The 15,560-nt window shown below is 41.9% G+C and overlaps 1 protein-coding gene across 2 annotated transcripts in view; it reads right to left on the reverse strand.

Moving 5' to 3' along the window:
* LRRTM4 (leucine rich repeat transmembrane neuronal 4) overlaps positions 1–15,560 on the reverse strand; it is a 1,757,998-nt gene that overhangs the window by 1,737,105 nt on the left and 5,333 nt on the right. For both annotated transcript variants that reach the window (XM_069214164.1, XM_069214163.1), the window contains exon 2: positions 12,697–14,231. In XM_069214164.1, the coding sequence (XP_069070265.1) occupies positions 12,697–14,231 (1,535 nt within the window). The remainder of the gene's footprint in view (positions 1–12,696; positions 14,232–15,560) is intronic.

Raw genomic sequence — 15,560 nt, forward strand, 5'->3', positions numbered from 1 at the left:
AAATCTATGGCCAGAATTACTCTCAACTGCCCATGCAGCACACACATTGCACCCACCTGAAGGAGTTCTAATGGCCTCCTATTCATAAACAAGACATAAACAAGCTCAATTCAAACTCCTCACCCACATTTTCATTTTTAAACAACACTGGCTCAGCATATATCAATAATTGTATCTGCTTTCAAAAACATTCCAGACACCTCTATTTATCTGGACTTCTATTTGCCCACTTCCCACGCATACGGAAATCCATATACAACAGTCAAGCTATCTCCTACATCACTCCTAACACATGGAACAACCTCCACAACGCCTAAATCCACCTTCTCTCTTCTTGAGTTCTGCAAGAACCTGAAGACCTAGGTTTTCAAGCAGTCCAACTAGGCCCTAGTTGTGGCTGTTCTCACACCTGTTCAGCATCGGGATACCCTCCTGCATGATTGTGCTCTCTACAACTCTGCATAAGACACCAATCATTCACTTGACTATGGAAGCTGTGAGATCCTGGATGGATCATGGAAAGGACAAAGTCTGGGCTGGAATTTGGGAAAGCCATTATTGTGCTGCTAATTACGTTGAGGTATTTAGGCCCATATTTATACTTTTTTATGCAAACCAGCGCTGGCGCTGGTTTGCGTAAAATTGTTTACTGCCGGCTAACGCCATTCCTACGCCCCATGCAGGGCGCCTTATTTAAGGATTGACATTAGCCGGTTCTGCAGGCTGGTCAGAGTAAAAAAAGATGACTCAAACCAGGCAGCGCCAGCGTAGAGGAAAATAGGGGGTTTGCGTCAAAAAATGGTGCAAGTCAGGTTTGAGTAAAAAATCATGGCTCAAACCGGACTTGCGCAATTTTTTGACGCACAATCCCCATTGAAATGACTCCTGTCTTAGCAAAGACAGGAGTCATGCTCCCTTGCCCAATGGCCATGGGCATGGCCATTGGGCACAGTGGCATGTAGAGGGGCCCAAATTAGGCCCCCCCTATGCCACTTTATAAATCAAAAAAATAATACTTACCTCAACTTACCATGGGTGTCATCCTGGGGTGGGGGAGGGTGGCGGGGGTGTCCCTGGGGGCAGGGAAGGGCACCTCTGGACTGCTTCCATGGTCTGAGACCATGGAAGTGAGCCCACAGGTCCCTTAACGCCTGTCCTCACCCAGATGGTAAAAAATAGCGCACATCAGGCTGTGTGCCGTTTTTTAAGGCCCGCCCCCTCCTATGCATCAAAATGACGCTGGAGTATAAATAAGGCGCACAGGCCTTAAAGTCATTTTTTGGACGGGAACGCCTACCTTGCATGCCATTAACGCAAGGCGGTTTCCCGCATCCAAAAAAGTGACGCACATGGAGATTTTTTGACATCCGCGGGGTCGGGCATCATAGTTTAAATATGGGGCAAGGTTTGCGTCAAATGTGGCTCAAAATTTTTGACGCACATTCGGCTCAAACAGAGTATAAATATGCCCCTTAATGTACATATGTTTGTCTGTAGGTTTTTGCCTATCTGTACCTATATTGTGCAGAAAAATAAAGGAGCGCTGCATCCATTCAAAGGACTTATTTAGAGTTTTCCTTGAATTAAATCAGAATCAACGACATAGGTGTGTTTAGGATCTATCTGATTTTATGACAACCTCACACAACCATTAGACCTGTCCATGATGAGATCATAAAGTTGGGACAAAATTCAATCTCCGACTGAAAGAATGGATCAGTAAAAAAATCTACCAAAAAGCTGTCACACCTACCACAAAGAAGGAAATGATGCAAATAAAAGTGGCCTAATAGCCAAACCAATGATGAATGATGCAGAAGACATCTATCAATAGTTGTATATGGCTCTCTGTAGAACTGCTCTGAAACTAGAATCACATCAATCAGTTTGACGATCACTTTAGACATGCACATTGTTCTTCTCCTTTAGCCTTATCAATATATTGCTAACTAGCTAGATCATCATGTCATTTATTTTTGCCTCTTCCCATAAGAATCTACCATTTGCATTATATAAGCAGTGAAATACTTTTACAACTAAAGCTATGAATGAAACATGCTGCAGTTTCATTTCTCCATTCCCAAGATTTCTCCACCTATGAGCATTAACTAATATTTCAGGAACAGAAAAGCGTCGGCAGTAAACGAATTTCATAGGTAGCCTGTCCCCAGGGGCATCATTAACAACCCGTTTTAGCAGTTTGAGCGAGGGGGGGATGCCAAAGTGCAATTCTGAATAATAAGCAACATCTATGCTGTTTTGTGGCACCCTTAACTATGGTCAGAGATTCTACTCTCCCAGAAGCTGAGAACAATGAACTCCTGCAGCCAAGGGAGAAAAGGGATGGAGGAGTGGAAAGAAGGAAGGAGAAGGAGAGAAGAATGGAGAAAGGATAATTGGATGTTAAGTTGGGTGAACAGAGAGGGGGAGGGAGGGGTGGATGGTAAGGGAAAGTGCAAGAGGATAGATGGATGACTGCTGCGAAGCATGTAGCGCAGGGGAAGATGGAGAGAATAATGGATGAATGGAGAGAATGATGAATTAAGAGAAAAAAGAATGAATGGAAAGAAAATAGTGATGCATGAAAGAAAGGATGGCAAGATGGATGGATGGACAACAAAAAAGAAGGATGATTAAAAAAGAAATTAAAAAAGGACAAAGAAAGGTGGGGAGTAAGAAGGTCAGATAAAATAAAGAAAGGTAGAGAGAAGGAAGACTTGTGAATGGAAAAGACACAAAGAAGGATGGATGTGTATTTGGATGGATGCACATATGTCCCCTGTAGCAGAGGGGAAGATGGGGAGAATAATGGATGAATTGAGAGATAAGATGGATGGATAACAAAAAAGAAGGCTAGTTGAAAAATAAATTTAAAAAAAGACACAGAAGGGTGGGAAGTAAGAAGGAAAGATAAAATAAAGAAAAGTAGAGAGAAGGAAGAATTTTGGATGGAAAAGACACAAAGAAGGAAAGTATGTGTATTTGGATGGATGCACAAATGTGCATAAAAGATATAAAAAAGGAAAGAAATCAAGATGGAAAAGGACAGAAATAAGGATGGGGAGAATGAAGGACAAACAGCCCATGAAATCTCTCTAGGGGGAGCAGTTTCCTGAATGACTGTCAGATTCCAATCCCTCACCCCTTCGCTCAGAGCTATTTGGAACATGGTTCAAAGTGGGGGTGTATTTCATTTTTCTGGCTATTCCCTTGCCTACCCCAAAAGCCCTGTATTTGTATTCATTTTAGATAGATCTGAAACTTATGACTGAGAATTGGAATGGATGAATTAAACATGGGTTCGTGGATAAGAGCACAGAATGAGGTGGTCGCTTTCCTAGCTCCTCTTTGCCTGCCAGCCACTAATGATGACTGCTGACCACCTCAAATCTATAGCCAGAGTAATGATTAGAACAACAGATGGGACCAATTCTTTCCTGGATGATAAAAAACAACTATTGACCCAGATGCCTGCTGTAAAGAGCTGTTCCTAGTTTGTAACCCCATTTTTGTTGACCGAGGGTGCGTTACTTTCCACAGTACCTGTCGCATAGACATTGAGCATAGAATCCTAAGAAACAGTGGCCCAAGATCTGATGTATTGGTCAAAGACACAAGGTTGTTCATCTACAATTAACAGCCTCCTCTAGAAGGCGCATCTGAAGAAACTCAAACTATGCCTCACTGGGATGCAATCTACAGTAGCCCTCCAATACTGAAAAGTATTATTTCTCAATTCGTGACAAGCCCAAATCAAGGAAGTCTTGCTAAACTAGCCCATCTTAATCTCTGCCACGGATTTAAGCCTCTGCATGAGCCGCACTTCTGAAAAAGTTCTGAGTATAGGATAGAGCCAATCTTTATCTGAAACTGCAAGATACAGGAGCTATTTCAGGATGATATTTATAAACTTAAGTATATTATTCTTTTCAACTCTATTCAATTTCACTCTGTTTGATTTCCTGTCTTTTCAAACGGCAATACACCCCACTGCTTGCAACTAGCAGACCAAAAAAGAACGTTTGCATACATTTTCCCTTTTTGGCAATTGAGTGCTAACAGACACTAAGGCAGACAAAACCAATTTGGCACAGTCATATTGGCCAACAAGGATGTAGTATCAAAAATAGTAAACTAAATTACAATACTACTCATCTGCAAGGTTTCAGCATGTGTTCTATTACACATTCTATTAATTAACTACGTCCTCCTACAAAATGTCATTTTTTTTCTAAGAATTTTACATTTTTTGAACTCTCAGGTTACAAATATTGACCCTGGCCATTTGGCCTCATATGCACTGATGCACAACCAAGAAGCAGGCTGTTTTTTTGTCTGTGGTGAACATTATTTCGTGTGTTCCAAGCATAAATATACAATTTTCAGCTATATACGCACATTTCAATAACACCTTCTTGGCGGGTGCACCTTTAAAGCATATGTTCCCCAACTAGGATTTTCGTGGCTATAGCTCATCTGAAGATCGAATGATGTGCCATATGATTTGTTGCATATATCCTCCAATTAGACCCACATTACTAGTGCACTAGCACATATTGCAGTTAGGCGCTTCACGGGTAACACCACACTCCCGATGCTTTCCAGGTAAAAATTTCAAAAATGATTGGGGGGAAAATGTGCACTATTTACTGGGGTGTTCAGATTTTAGTTAGTTATGCACTACGTTCTGCAGGCTAGCCCTCATTATTGGGGACAAATTCGTAATTGGGAATTTTTTGGGGGACCTGATAAACTCCGACCAAGCCAAGTCTGATTTAATCGAATCTCATAAATATCGAGTAAAATATCGGACCATTCGTAATGATAGACTTTTAGTGTTTGGTTGTGTCATCAATTGCGTCATATTTGACAGATCTTCACAAAGGCTAATCGTATAGATAATTTCCCTTCCAAATTAAGGTCAATTTATTGTCATCTTTGGTAGATTTACGTCGTGGGTTTCTCGTCACAGAAGTCCATCCTTTATGAAGGCTCAACTAGGAGTTATAAAAAGACTTACTGTGAGAAAAGAGCTGTAAGTCTTATTCTAAATGTGAAAGATCAAATGTGTACTTGTGCTTCTAGGGCTCAGTTCTAGGTAGATGTGTAAGGAAAGGAAAACAATATCTGGGTATGTGTTTCATTAGTTTTATACTTTGAGCAAACTTCTACAAAGGCTGCACTGCCGCTCAGAAAGGATCACACACACACATACACTGCATTTATTGTGCTTTGGAGCAGCACTAGTATGCACTTGTTACAGATCTTGAGCAGTGCTTACTGTGAACCACTGGTTTCCGGTGCTTGGCACCAGCACTTAATTGTCAGCACCAGTACTTATGACAGTCTAATACATAATACCTGGGGGGTGCTGTCTGTCTAATTTAGGAAGTACCACAATAACATCTATTTATTAATTGAATGCCAATTACTGAAACATGCCACCCAAGCCATTCTTATAGTAGATGTATGGTGGCATTCTACCTACCACTCTCCAGGTTGTGTGTTTCTAGTAACTCAATTTACCACACATTACTAAATGCACACATTGAATTTATCTGGAAAACTGCTATATGTGTTTTTGTCCTACCAATTTGGTGACACAATAAAATCTTCTTAAGGAGCACACAAAATGTGTCACCATACCACCAGCAAGAGTGTGATGAACAATCCAGCTGGAAAAAGGGCAAAATTGTGCAGAAATTCAGTCATGGCATGTTACATCCCATGTTTCCTGCATCACTCAAAACCAGATGTCAATGGCCAGCAGTAGCCTTGTTGCCATCTTATTGTTTTGTATGCTGAATGAGCACCAGTGTTTTTTGTGTGGCTTATCTATGCCATAATTGAAAACATGTCTGGCTTCTTATGAGAACGTGAAAATAATAGGAGAGTGCTAATATAAACTGTAATGCACAAAGTTTGCCAAGCTCCAATATTGTGTCAGCAAAGCCAAGCAACATTTTTTGACTTCCCATAACTTTGCTGAGACAAATCTTGGCCAAACATGACTGCAATGTCTGGGATTTTTTTCCCAGCCACAGGTTGTCTTGTCAAGGAGCGACAGGGCATCCTTATAACTCGAAAGCTGAGACAAAGATATGCTAAGGGATTAGGTAATGGACAGGGCAGGGACTGGGGCCAGGAATATTAAGGATGGCTGAATGTCCAGGAGGGTGCAAGGGTTCTTATTCCCAGGACGGACTGAGGGATTAAGGACGGTAAATTTCCAGGGAACAAATAAAGAGGCAGGAAATGTGGCAGGCACCCTCATGGGGGTCACTGCCAAGCAGTGTCTGTACAGTCAAGGTTCTTGCAGGAATATTGCCAGAAAGGAGTAAAACACGGCCCTTTCTTTCTTATATAAAACTCTGCAAGCTTTACATTTTAGAAATCTTACAAAGTTTTTTTCAAATAATTTGGAAGTGGAGAGATATTTGGCAGACAGCGTAAAGGTGTATTTTTTTATATTCAAAATGAGCAGTTCCCATTAAACATGTATGCTCAGCATTTCACTTTTGTTGAAACTCTTATTGTTCATGGAAGATAAGCTTATGACTGACACCCTGTCTTTTATGTGTTTACTGTGCGGATGTATTGATGTTAAGTCTTTTGGTTCTTAGATTATATAGAAAATATGCGACAATAATGTGCTTTACGAATGAATACAGCTAACAACTGATAACACTCCCTCGTTCAGCGCATTAAAAGTAATATCAGAGTACGATGAAAAAGAAACATTTTCATGTCTTTATAATTGTATTTTAAAAATGGAGCTGCTGGTTAAATCTGAAAGTCGTTGAGCAAATTCCCTGCTGGGTTTACACACTCCTGGCTCCGTTTTTCACTGGTTTTGGTCTCATAATGAGGGTTTATTCTGCTGTGTTGTAGCCCTGCATTACCACGAACCACAAGAGAAATGTCAGACATTGCTTCATTTGATCGATACCATCAAATCAAATTGGGATGGTTCTCTGTGGTCTGAGTGAGAAACATGCTGGGAAGTAAACATGACTTCCCATGACGCCTGTGCAACTTATTGCACCCCGGTGCATGGAATTATGGAACTTCTGTTTTTTTTTCTCCAAAATTTCCCAGATCTCATGAAAAATTAATGAACGTGCACGTAATTACACATTTACCCCACATCGCTGACCAACAGAACAGTCATTTAAGCAGAAAGTATCTGTCTGCAAGATTTATTTCTGCATAAAATAGTCTCTTGAGGATGAATAAAGAGATGCATAAAGGGAAATTTGAAGGGATTTCCTGAATTCTTCATCATGAGAAATTAGGGAATTTAGTCGGTTTAATGAAAATTCTGCAGGTAACCTGTTAATGCCATTCGTGCTGTCAGAATACCAAGTACTGCGACGTTTACCCGCTTTTGCTCCGTGGAGAGCTTTGAACTAATCCCATCTGTTCAGTACAATATTTTTGTTTGTCAACCGTATTCTGCCTAGTACAGGAACCAATAGCCACAGGCCTGTAGTGATGTCAGTGCAAAATGCATTTTACTCTAATTAGAGCAGTGGAATGCTGGAAACTACATGGAAAACGAAGGAATGGAGTAGGACGAATACGAGAGGAAAAGGTCTTCTCTTCTACCTGACATTTGTCTCGTTCTATTTTACCCAAATATTTAAACAAGGTCCCCGCAATGGGTGAAATGCTAAACAGCATTATAGGTCTTCCAATGCAGGCAAAACCAATAATTACTTGTCCTTTCATATAGTTTGCATATCTAATCCTGGAGGACAGCAAAGCACGTTTCACTGGACACAGAATTGCATGCCATTGTGTGCTGATTGCATACAGATGCTGGGATGACAATTAAAAAAATTGAAAATTACAGGATGCTCTCTCCCTAGTTACCGGGTCTCGACTGTGGCACCACTCTATAATTTGGGGGAGAGGCCATTTTACTGACAGTGTAGCTCTTGGCTGTGGGCTATAATGCTACATTGAATATACAGTAAAACGCTTATGATGTGCTGGCCAATCAGGGGGTTCAGGTTCAGATAGATGGCTGTGACAATCAGAATAGGCCTTTTTCTAAAAGCACGTGATGTAGCAAACCTCCACTACCCAATCAAAATGTCAATTCCAAAGCTCTTTTTGATGCGTGTTAACCAATATTAGGGCATTTTATGATGTCAACCCCAGAGCTTGCCAACTGTCCTTGATTAACATCCTAAGCATCCGCATAATTTAAGTTAACTTTTTTAAACTTAAAACTCGGGATGATTTTCTTAGGCCTTGCAGCTTCTATGGACCTTATTTTATTGTCATTGATACGATTTGTCAAAGGGCTTAACACTGAAATAATTGCCTTTTGCTCGCACTGTGAATTCTGTTCTTCAGTTTGTGATTTATAACGTGCATGCTGGGCGATTATGTCATGGTAATGCCCACTCCAAAGTAATATAGGCAAGCACAACCTTCATCCCAGATGTAATAAAGACATACCCAAAAAACTGATGATAAGCACTGATTCTTCTGGTATTCATTAGACAACAGCTTGTAATATCATACACTCTACAAAATAATAATAATAATAAATCAGCATTACTACCAAGCCAAATTGATTTACCTCTTTCATAGCTCTACCATCAATTTTTTCATTCGACACCCATGTTTTTTTTTTTTTTTGTGACCAATTGTGTATTTGCTCCCTGTAGATGTTTGTATCATATTTTTGGTATGAAGAAGAGGGTTGTCTACCAAGGTAATATTGCACAACTCATTGGTATTTTTGGAGTGTTTCTGAGAGATCTGCCCGGTGAGTATGATGCTAAAGGAGTATGGGTATAAATTTGCATAAATGTCATAATGTCATGGGTAGCAAAAATCACACCTGGCATTCCTAGACAGTTAATGAAATCCCGAGGTTGACCATTTGTCCATATAACACAGAAGTATCACCAAAGAGTGGTGCCTTACGGGTTACACCCTGCTTTCTGGAAACTCTTTTAGTGGCATTTTTCATCAACTGGTCTCATTCTGGTCCCTAAAGACAAACCACTGACAGACTAGTAGGGTAACAGTGTCATTATATCCACACCTTAGCACTCCATTTGGTTTTGATCAGGGACCTCTTGGATATTGGGGGCACAAGCCAAACATAATTTGGAGACCCTTGGTAGGAACAACCCTGAATGTATTATCCATTTTCAGCTCATTCACGCCCTTTACAACTATTGTCTGATCTTTGACAACTGTCTTTGGTGGCCTCAGAAGGAGACCCCAATCCTTCAGGGGGGCTTCCATTCAGTGCAAATCCTTTGAATATGCATGAGTTATTGAAGACCTATGGGCTTCTTTTCATATTGTGGAGGGGCCATCATGTTTGCATTATGCCATAGTCTGGGACAGTCCTGAAGGTTTAATGATGGGGCCCCTAGAAAGGTGGGGGCATTTGACCACAGCCTACTTTCCCCATGCCTTAACATATCTCTGTTCTATGTTTCACCTGATCAACCACTATTAAAGGGATAGCTTGGTTGTTTAAGGTATTTTTATTCTTCTGCAAGACCCAGTGCCATAACTATATATAAAGAGGAATATGGTCAATCCCATCCTGGTGTTTAGGGTCCAGGATGAGACACAATGATTCAGCATGCCACTAATAGTGTGGGTTAATGTCTAACAAAGAAATCCGTTTGATTTCAAGAAAGCAGGATCTAAACCATAAAGCACCAGTCTTCAACAATACTCCTAGGTGTAGGAATCCATTTACTGTTATACAGTGCTTAATTTGTAAATAAAAAGGTGCCAGTGCCCAAATCCCTCCGCTTAAGCACGCGCCTGCTGCAATTAAATGTGTGAACACGGAATACTGAGGCAGCATGATCCTGAAGCCATCTCGGGCCTCATCAATCCATATAAAGCCACTCCCTGCCCCTTCAGCTCACTCTTGCAGCTTTCTAATTTCTCCATTTGTGACACTTTTTCATTTTTCCCTTCCTCTGTCTTTCCCATATGTGTCTTTTACTTGCAGCAAATGCTTGAGGCATAAGAATAATCACCGGACCTCAAAAATAAGTGCCGGTGCTCAGCACAAGAAACAACAAGCACAAATTGAGCACTGCTGTTATAGTATCAAATAGGGAAAGTGTATCCCCTAACCTTAAAAACATATGTCTCAGCTCCCCAAATGAAGGTCCAGTGACTACCTGCTTGAGTTATTGAATTGCTGACTATTTGCCTCTCCTTTAGCCCCTCAACAATCTTTTATTTGAAGGGGTAGAGGAGCAGCAGGAAGAGGAAAACTGAAGAACGCAAACAAGACTTTAGTTCCTGCCACTGCTGTCATGACTTTGAGACCAGGGTGGCAAGCGCAGTTAGAAGCATGTGCTTCTATCTCTGGCTGCTCTTTATTGATGGCCATTCTTATGTAATGGATGGAGAAGCTAATGCTAACGCTGTTACAATCCAGCCTTGTGAGCACAGAAGAAGTTACCAATCTGCAGAAGCTTTACATTCTGATAGGCTCTGCTCTGCATTTGCAACAAAAACAGGCTGAGTAGGTGGGATTTATCTGGGTCTCTAAGAAAGTCAATGGCCTGCTCTACCGTTACAGGTGAGCTAGCATGTGAGGAAATCCAGAGATTTGTCCCATGCAGCCTGTGCATCTGAAGGACTAATCATTTTATGCAAATAAGTGGCATGTCAGACCAGGGCCCCCACCTTTTTAGAAACAGTCATCCTGCCCTTTCGAATAATAATGCTTGTTGAGTATTCATCTAAATTTTCTTTGCCTCTTTGGCTATAAATGCTACCTTTGGGACTAGCAGTAAAACCTATGTGAATGTTGATAAACAGCCAAACATGTGAATTGTTATAAATCAGTTTCCATGGCAAATCTTCGAGTCACCCACTTAGACATGAATCTACTACGGTGCTCTGTTGGGGACTCAAGGCTCTCGGGACCTCCAAGTTACAATTTGGACGACTTCGTAGCGTCTTATAAGCACTACTAGCAGAAAATAGCACCCAAAAAGCAAACGATGGTAAATAATGATGTGTGCAAATTACATAGGCTGTAGCTCTCTGTGAAGGCGAAGCTATGATTCAATCCTGCCTCCCACACTTACCATCAGCCTTCCTACAAGTGCACAGTCACCATGGCAGCTCCCAGTTCACCACACACATTCAACACCAAGACTTTCAACCATTAACCACCAACAGAAGCAAGAGCAAACACTGTAAATAGTTTGTTTCTTTTTTTAAATTTTTTGCAGTTTATTGCTTTTTTTTTCTCTTGATTGCTAATTGGACAGGCACTGCTCTGTCCGCAGCCAGAAATCACCGAAAATTATACTATGAAACACGTTTGGTCCGTATTTGATTGAAAGAAAATCACAGAGCTGGCAATGCCTCACTGTAGGGGCGCAAGGGACGTTTATATAGAGACTATCAGTTATGTAGCCAATTAATAAACCTGCTAACCCATAAACAGAAGACTGCAATATCAATAATTTGCTGAAAGATTGATGTGCCATTCCATTAGCCCCAGGGGCATTTTAAGAGCCCATGGGCTTTGAGAGATTAGATTTTTTTATTTATTATTGTCACTATTTAGTAAATATGGAGTACTGGTCTTTATAAGAGATGAAAAAGGAATGGTTTATGACATTTTCCTGTTTAGACAGTTTATTTTCAAAATTCGAATGGTGTGCTGCATGCAAATGGCCCTGGTTGTTTTACTTAATATTTTTGTAGAACTGTAAATGTTTTGGTGTACAGTTGGCTACATATTTTGGTCCACAGTGAAGCCATCTTGACAGGTCTGTGCTTTCCGCGCAAGCATCATCTGTAATCCATCAACCCCCCCATGCCAACGAAGAAGCGCTCTCAGGCAAAGACAAAAAGAGCCACGCCATCGCCTGCGGTAACATGTTTAATCTCCAGGCACCATTTTAAGACGTCATAGGATACCACGATTTGGAATGTAGAAACTCTTAAACGATGTCCCCATGGACTGTGATTAGAAAGGCCATGTCCCTGAGCACATGGTTCCGCATGTGCTGGCAACGATACAAAAAAAACCAGTAGACCCTCCTGCGGCAGAAGTTCAGCAGAAGTCTAACATACAACGCCCTTGCAGAAAGTTAAAAGTCAAGTGACAGGCAATTCCTATCAGCATCTGTACACGCACCAGGTGTGACATTCTCAGTCCCAGCGGACCTTTTTACAAATTTATCTTTGGCTTAAATCCTCTTCTTATCCAGATATTTTTGAATGGACAACATCCTGGACCAGTCCATACCAAGCGATAAAGAACACAGCCTCTAATGTGGCAGGGATGCCCCGCATAAAAACACACAGTTTCAGCCCTAAGACACCAATTGCCTTTTTATGGTCGTTTTATTTATTTTTTTCTTATTCAAATTTTTTGCTTCTCTCATCCTGGAAAGAACCCGGTTCAATTTTGCAAAACCAAAATCACCACCGTTGCTTGCCTGGGTTGCCATTTCATTCATTAAACCGTTCCACAACTGAGCCCAAAAAAAAAAAAAAAAAAAAAAAAAAAATTAAACAGAAAAAGAAAAAAAACATCAAAAAAATGAAAAAACGCACAAGCAAAGTCTCATTCATCCTTGCTAGATGCCTCAAAATCTCCAAACATTTTTTTTTTTACCTCGCCTTCCCAGTAGCAGAAAAGTTTTTTTAGGAGAGGATCGGAGTTCATACCTCGCATTCCCTGGAGCCAGAGATGGTGTATGTGCAGGGCCCAGCTCCGTTAACCAGTACATCCATGGTCTCAGAGTTTGTCGGTTTGTAGTCCACATAATACTCCTGCAAGGGGGAGTTCATTTGCCTCTCGGATTCCCGTGCCTTTTTCCGACGCTTCTTCATAAGGGAATGCTGCTGGAGTTGCTTCATGCTGGCTGGGTAGCGCTTCCAAGACACATAGATGACCAGAAGTATCATGGCTACCGAAAGAAAGAGAGCCACACTTCCAGCAATAATTTTGTGAAAGGAAACATGCTCATACTCTTGCTCTGTCCCAGCTGTCTGCAGGCCGGGGGAAGGGCTTGCTGTGAAGGCAGTAGGTTGCACTTTCTCCAGCTGTGGTGTGGTGGGCTGGGGAACGGTCGGTGACTTCCAGCGTATTTTGGGAGCCTGGTAAGCTCGTTCTGTGGCCACCACTGGGATTTCTGCACATATGCCATATGCATCTACAGCCTCCGTGACCTTCTCCCCCTGGATGTGCTTTGGGCCCGCACAGATCATGGTGCTCTCCTTGTTACCCTTAAAGTTCTTGAGCCAAGACACTAGTGGGCAAATGCTCCTGCTACATTCCCACATATTGCCCGACAAAGTGATAGAGGTGAGCGAGATCCAGGCTTGGGTAGTCTCATGCGTGACATTGACCAGTTTGTTGGAATCCAGGTTGAGCTTCTGCAGATTAGGGAGGCACTGAAAGGTGCCTGGTTCTATGGTCTGGATGTCATTGCCTGAGAGGTCTAGGTTGTGCAGAGAACTCCAGGTCCAGGTTAGGCCCTGGTTGATAGAACGTATCCGGTTCCACTGCAGATAAAGGGAGCGCAAGTTAAAGAGGCGAGGGAAGTGAGCAAAGTTGACCTTAGAGAACTGGTTGTGTTCCAAGTGCAGCTCTTTGAGCTTCAACAAGCCTGCAAAAGCATTGCGGGAGAGGCTGCGAAGGCGGTTGTAACCTAGGTCCAAGAAATCCAGGTTCCGGCAGTCTTGAAAAACCCGTATTGGCACTGTTTTGAGTGAGTTGGACCTCAAGTGCAAAATCAAGAGCTTGCGGAGTCCTTTGAATTGCTCCGGCTGCAGGGACTGCAATTTGTTGTAAGACAAGTCAAGATTGCGAAGATTGGGGACAGGGTGGAACGTTTTATTGTGCAGATGTGTGATTTTATTGGAACTGAGAATCAGCTCCTTCAGCCGGCGGATTCCTTGAAAAACATCCTCATCCACAGAGTTGATGTAATTGTGGTCCAGGTAGAGCCAGACAAGTTGGTGGAGACCTGCAAACTGGTAGGATTTGAGTTTCTGGATGCTGTTGTAGCGCAAGGACAGACCCTGTGAGCCAGATGAGATGTTCGCTGGGATGTCCTTGAAGGCATGGGATTCGCAATAGACAATCTTCCCATCACACCTGCAGTTCTTGGGGCAAGCACGCTGTGCCCCTGCCAGCATCACCACCAGCAGCAGCGCGGGGAGGAGTACCAGCACCAGCTGCTTCATGCCAGGATAACCTGCAGTGTGGATAAGAAAAAATATAGGCAGAGTGAAGAGGTGCAAATAGATGTAAAATGCCCTAAACCCTTCTTGCAGTGATAGACATGACAGCCTACTGATACTGGCTACAGTTATGGATGCACTGTTGTGCTGTCATTAATTGCTCTCTCTACGTTGTCTTCGCTTTTTTTTATTACACTTGTCATAACAGTTCAAATCTGTTTTGCAATTGGAACTGTTTCACAAAATCTGCCACGATCTTTATGTCTACAAGCATCATTGTAAGTCTAGCTTTCGCTCTGCAATCAGCCTTTTCTCTGCTGTTCTGTCCGGTTCTCTCTCCTGAAACTACGTTCCCTCTGTTTATGTATTTCTTATGTCTCTACAGCTTTATATACAGCTCGTGATCCTTATTCCTTTTAACCTAGCCCTCACCTCTGTCTCTCCTTCTCTAACTTGTTTCTCTATTCGATTTCAAGCCTATCATTCCTTCTTCTCGAGTCTGCACCCAAAACCCCATATACAAATTGCTGTATCTGTTTCTTATCTTTTCTTGTTCTTTCTACTGTAGACTATTCTATCTATCTAGCTATCTAATATATGTATCTATCGATCTATCTCTGAGTTTCCCTCTGTCTTGGATCGCATCTATCGCTATCTGTTCTTTCCTTGTGTTCCTCACTCCATCTGTCTCTTTTCCCTAGATATATGACTCTCCCTCCAACAAGTTTATTTCGAGCCTCCTGTTCATTTCCAAACCACTGTCTATTTTTGGCCGCAATCTGCCTGCCTGTCTCACTCTTTCCCCATTTCACCTCTCCCTCCACAAATCACTCTCATGCTATCTCTCTCTAGACTCTCGTCTTTCGATGGACCACTATGTCACCTGTCATTTTTTACACGTATTTGAACACCTCGCTTCTCCCAGAAAACATATTTTTCTTTCAGTCCACCTGTTCAGTCGGCCTATCGCTGAGTGTCCCATCCGATCATCACCCCATCAAGCTATCAGATATGAATAAGCTGCCGATGCAGCTCAGTGGGTTAGTGCACCAAAAGAGACGAGAAGTTTCTGATCTAGTTCAGCCCGTCAAGCTGAATAACCTGCTAAGGCAGCTCAGTGGAATATTGCACCTGATGATGAGAATTATGGCGAAATTCTAGGTCAAACTTTTAAATCATTTCGGGCCTATTCACCCTTTCAGTTTACAAGGATTTAGTTAACGATTACCACTCAGTTTGCAAATAGTGGAGCGAGCTGTTTACATTGTAGTGACGGAAAATATGGTGGAAGCAAGAACTACCTAAAAACAATTAGAAATTGCAATAATAGGTCTGTCCACCCT

This window comes from Pleurodeles waltl, chromosome 11, assembly GCF_031143425.1.
Source record: "Pleurodeles waltl isolate 20211129_DDA chromosome 11, aPleWal1.hap1.20221129, whole genome shotgun sequence".
In the NCBI taxonomy this organism is placed as follows: domain Eukaryota; kingdom Metazoa; phylum Chordata; class Amphibia; order Caudata; family Salamandridae; genus Pleurodeles; species Pleurodeles waltl.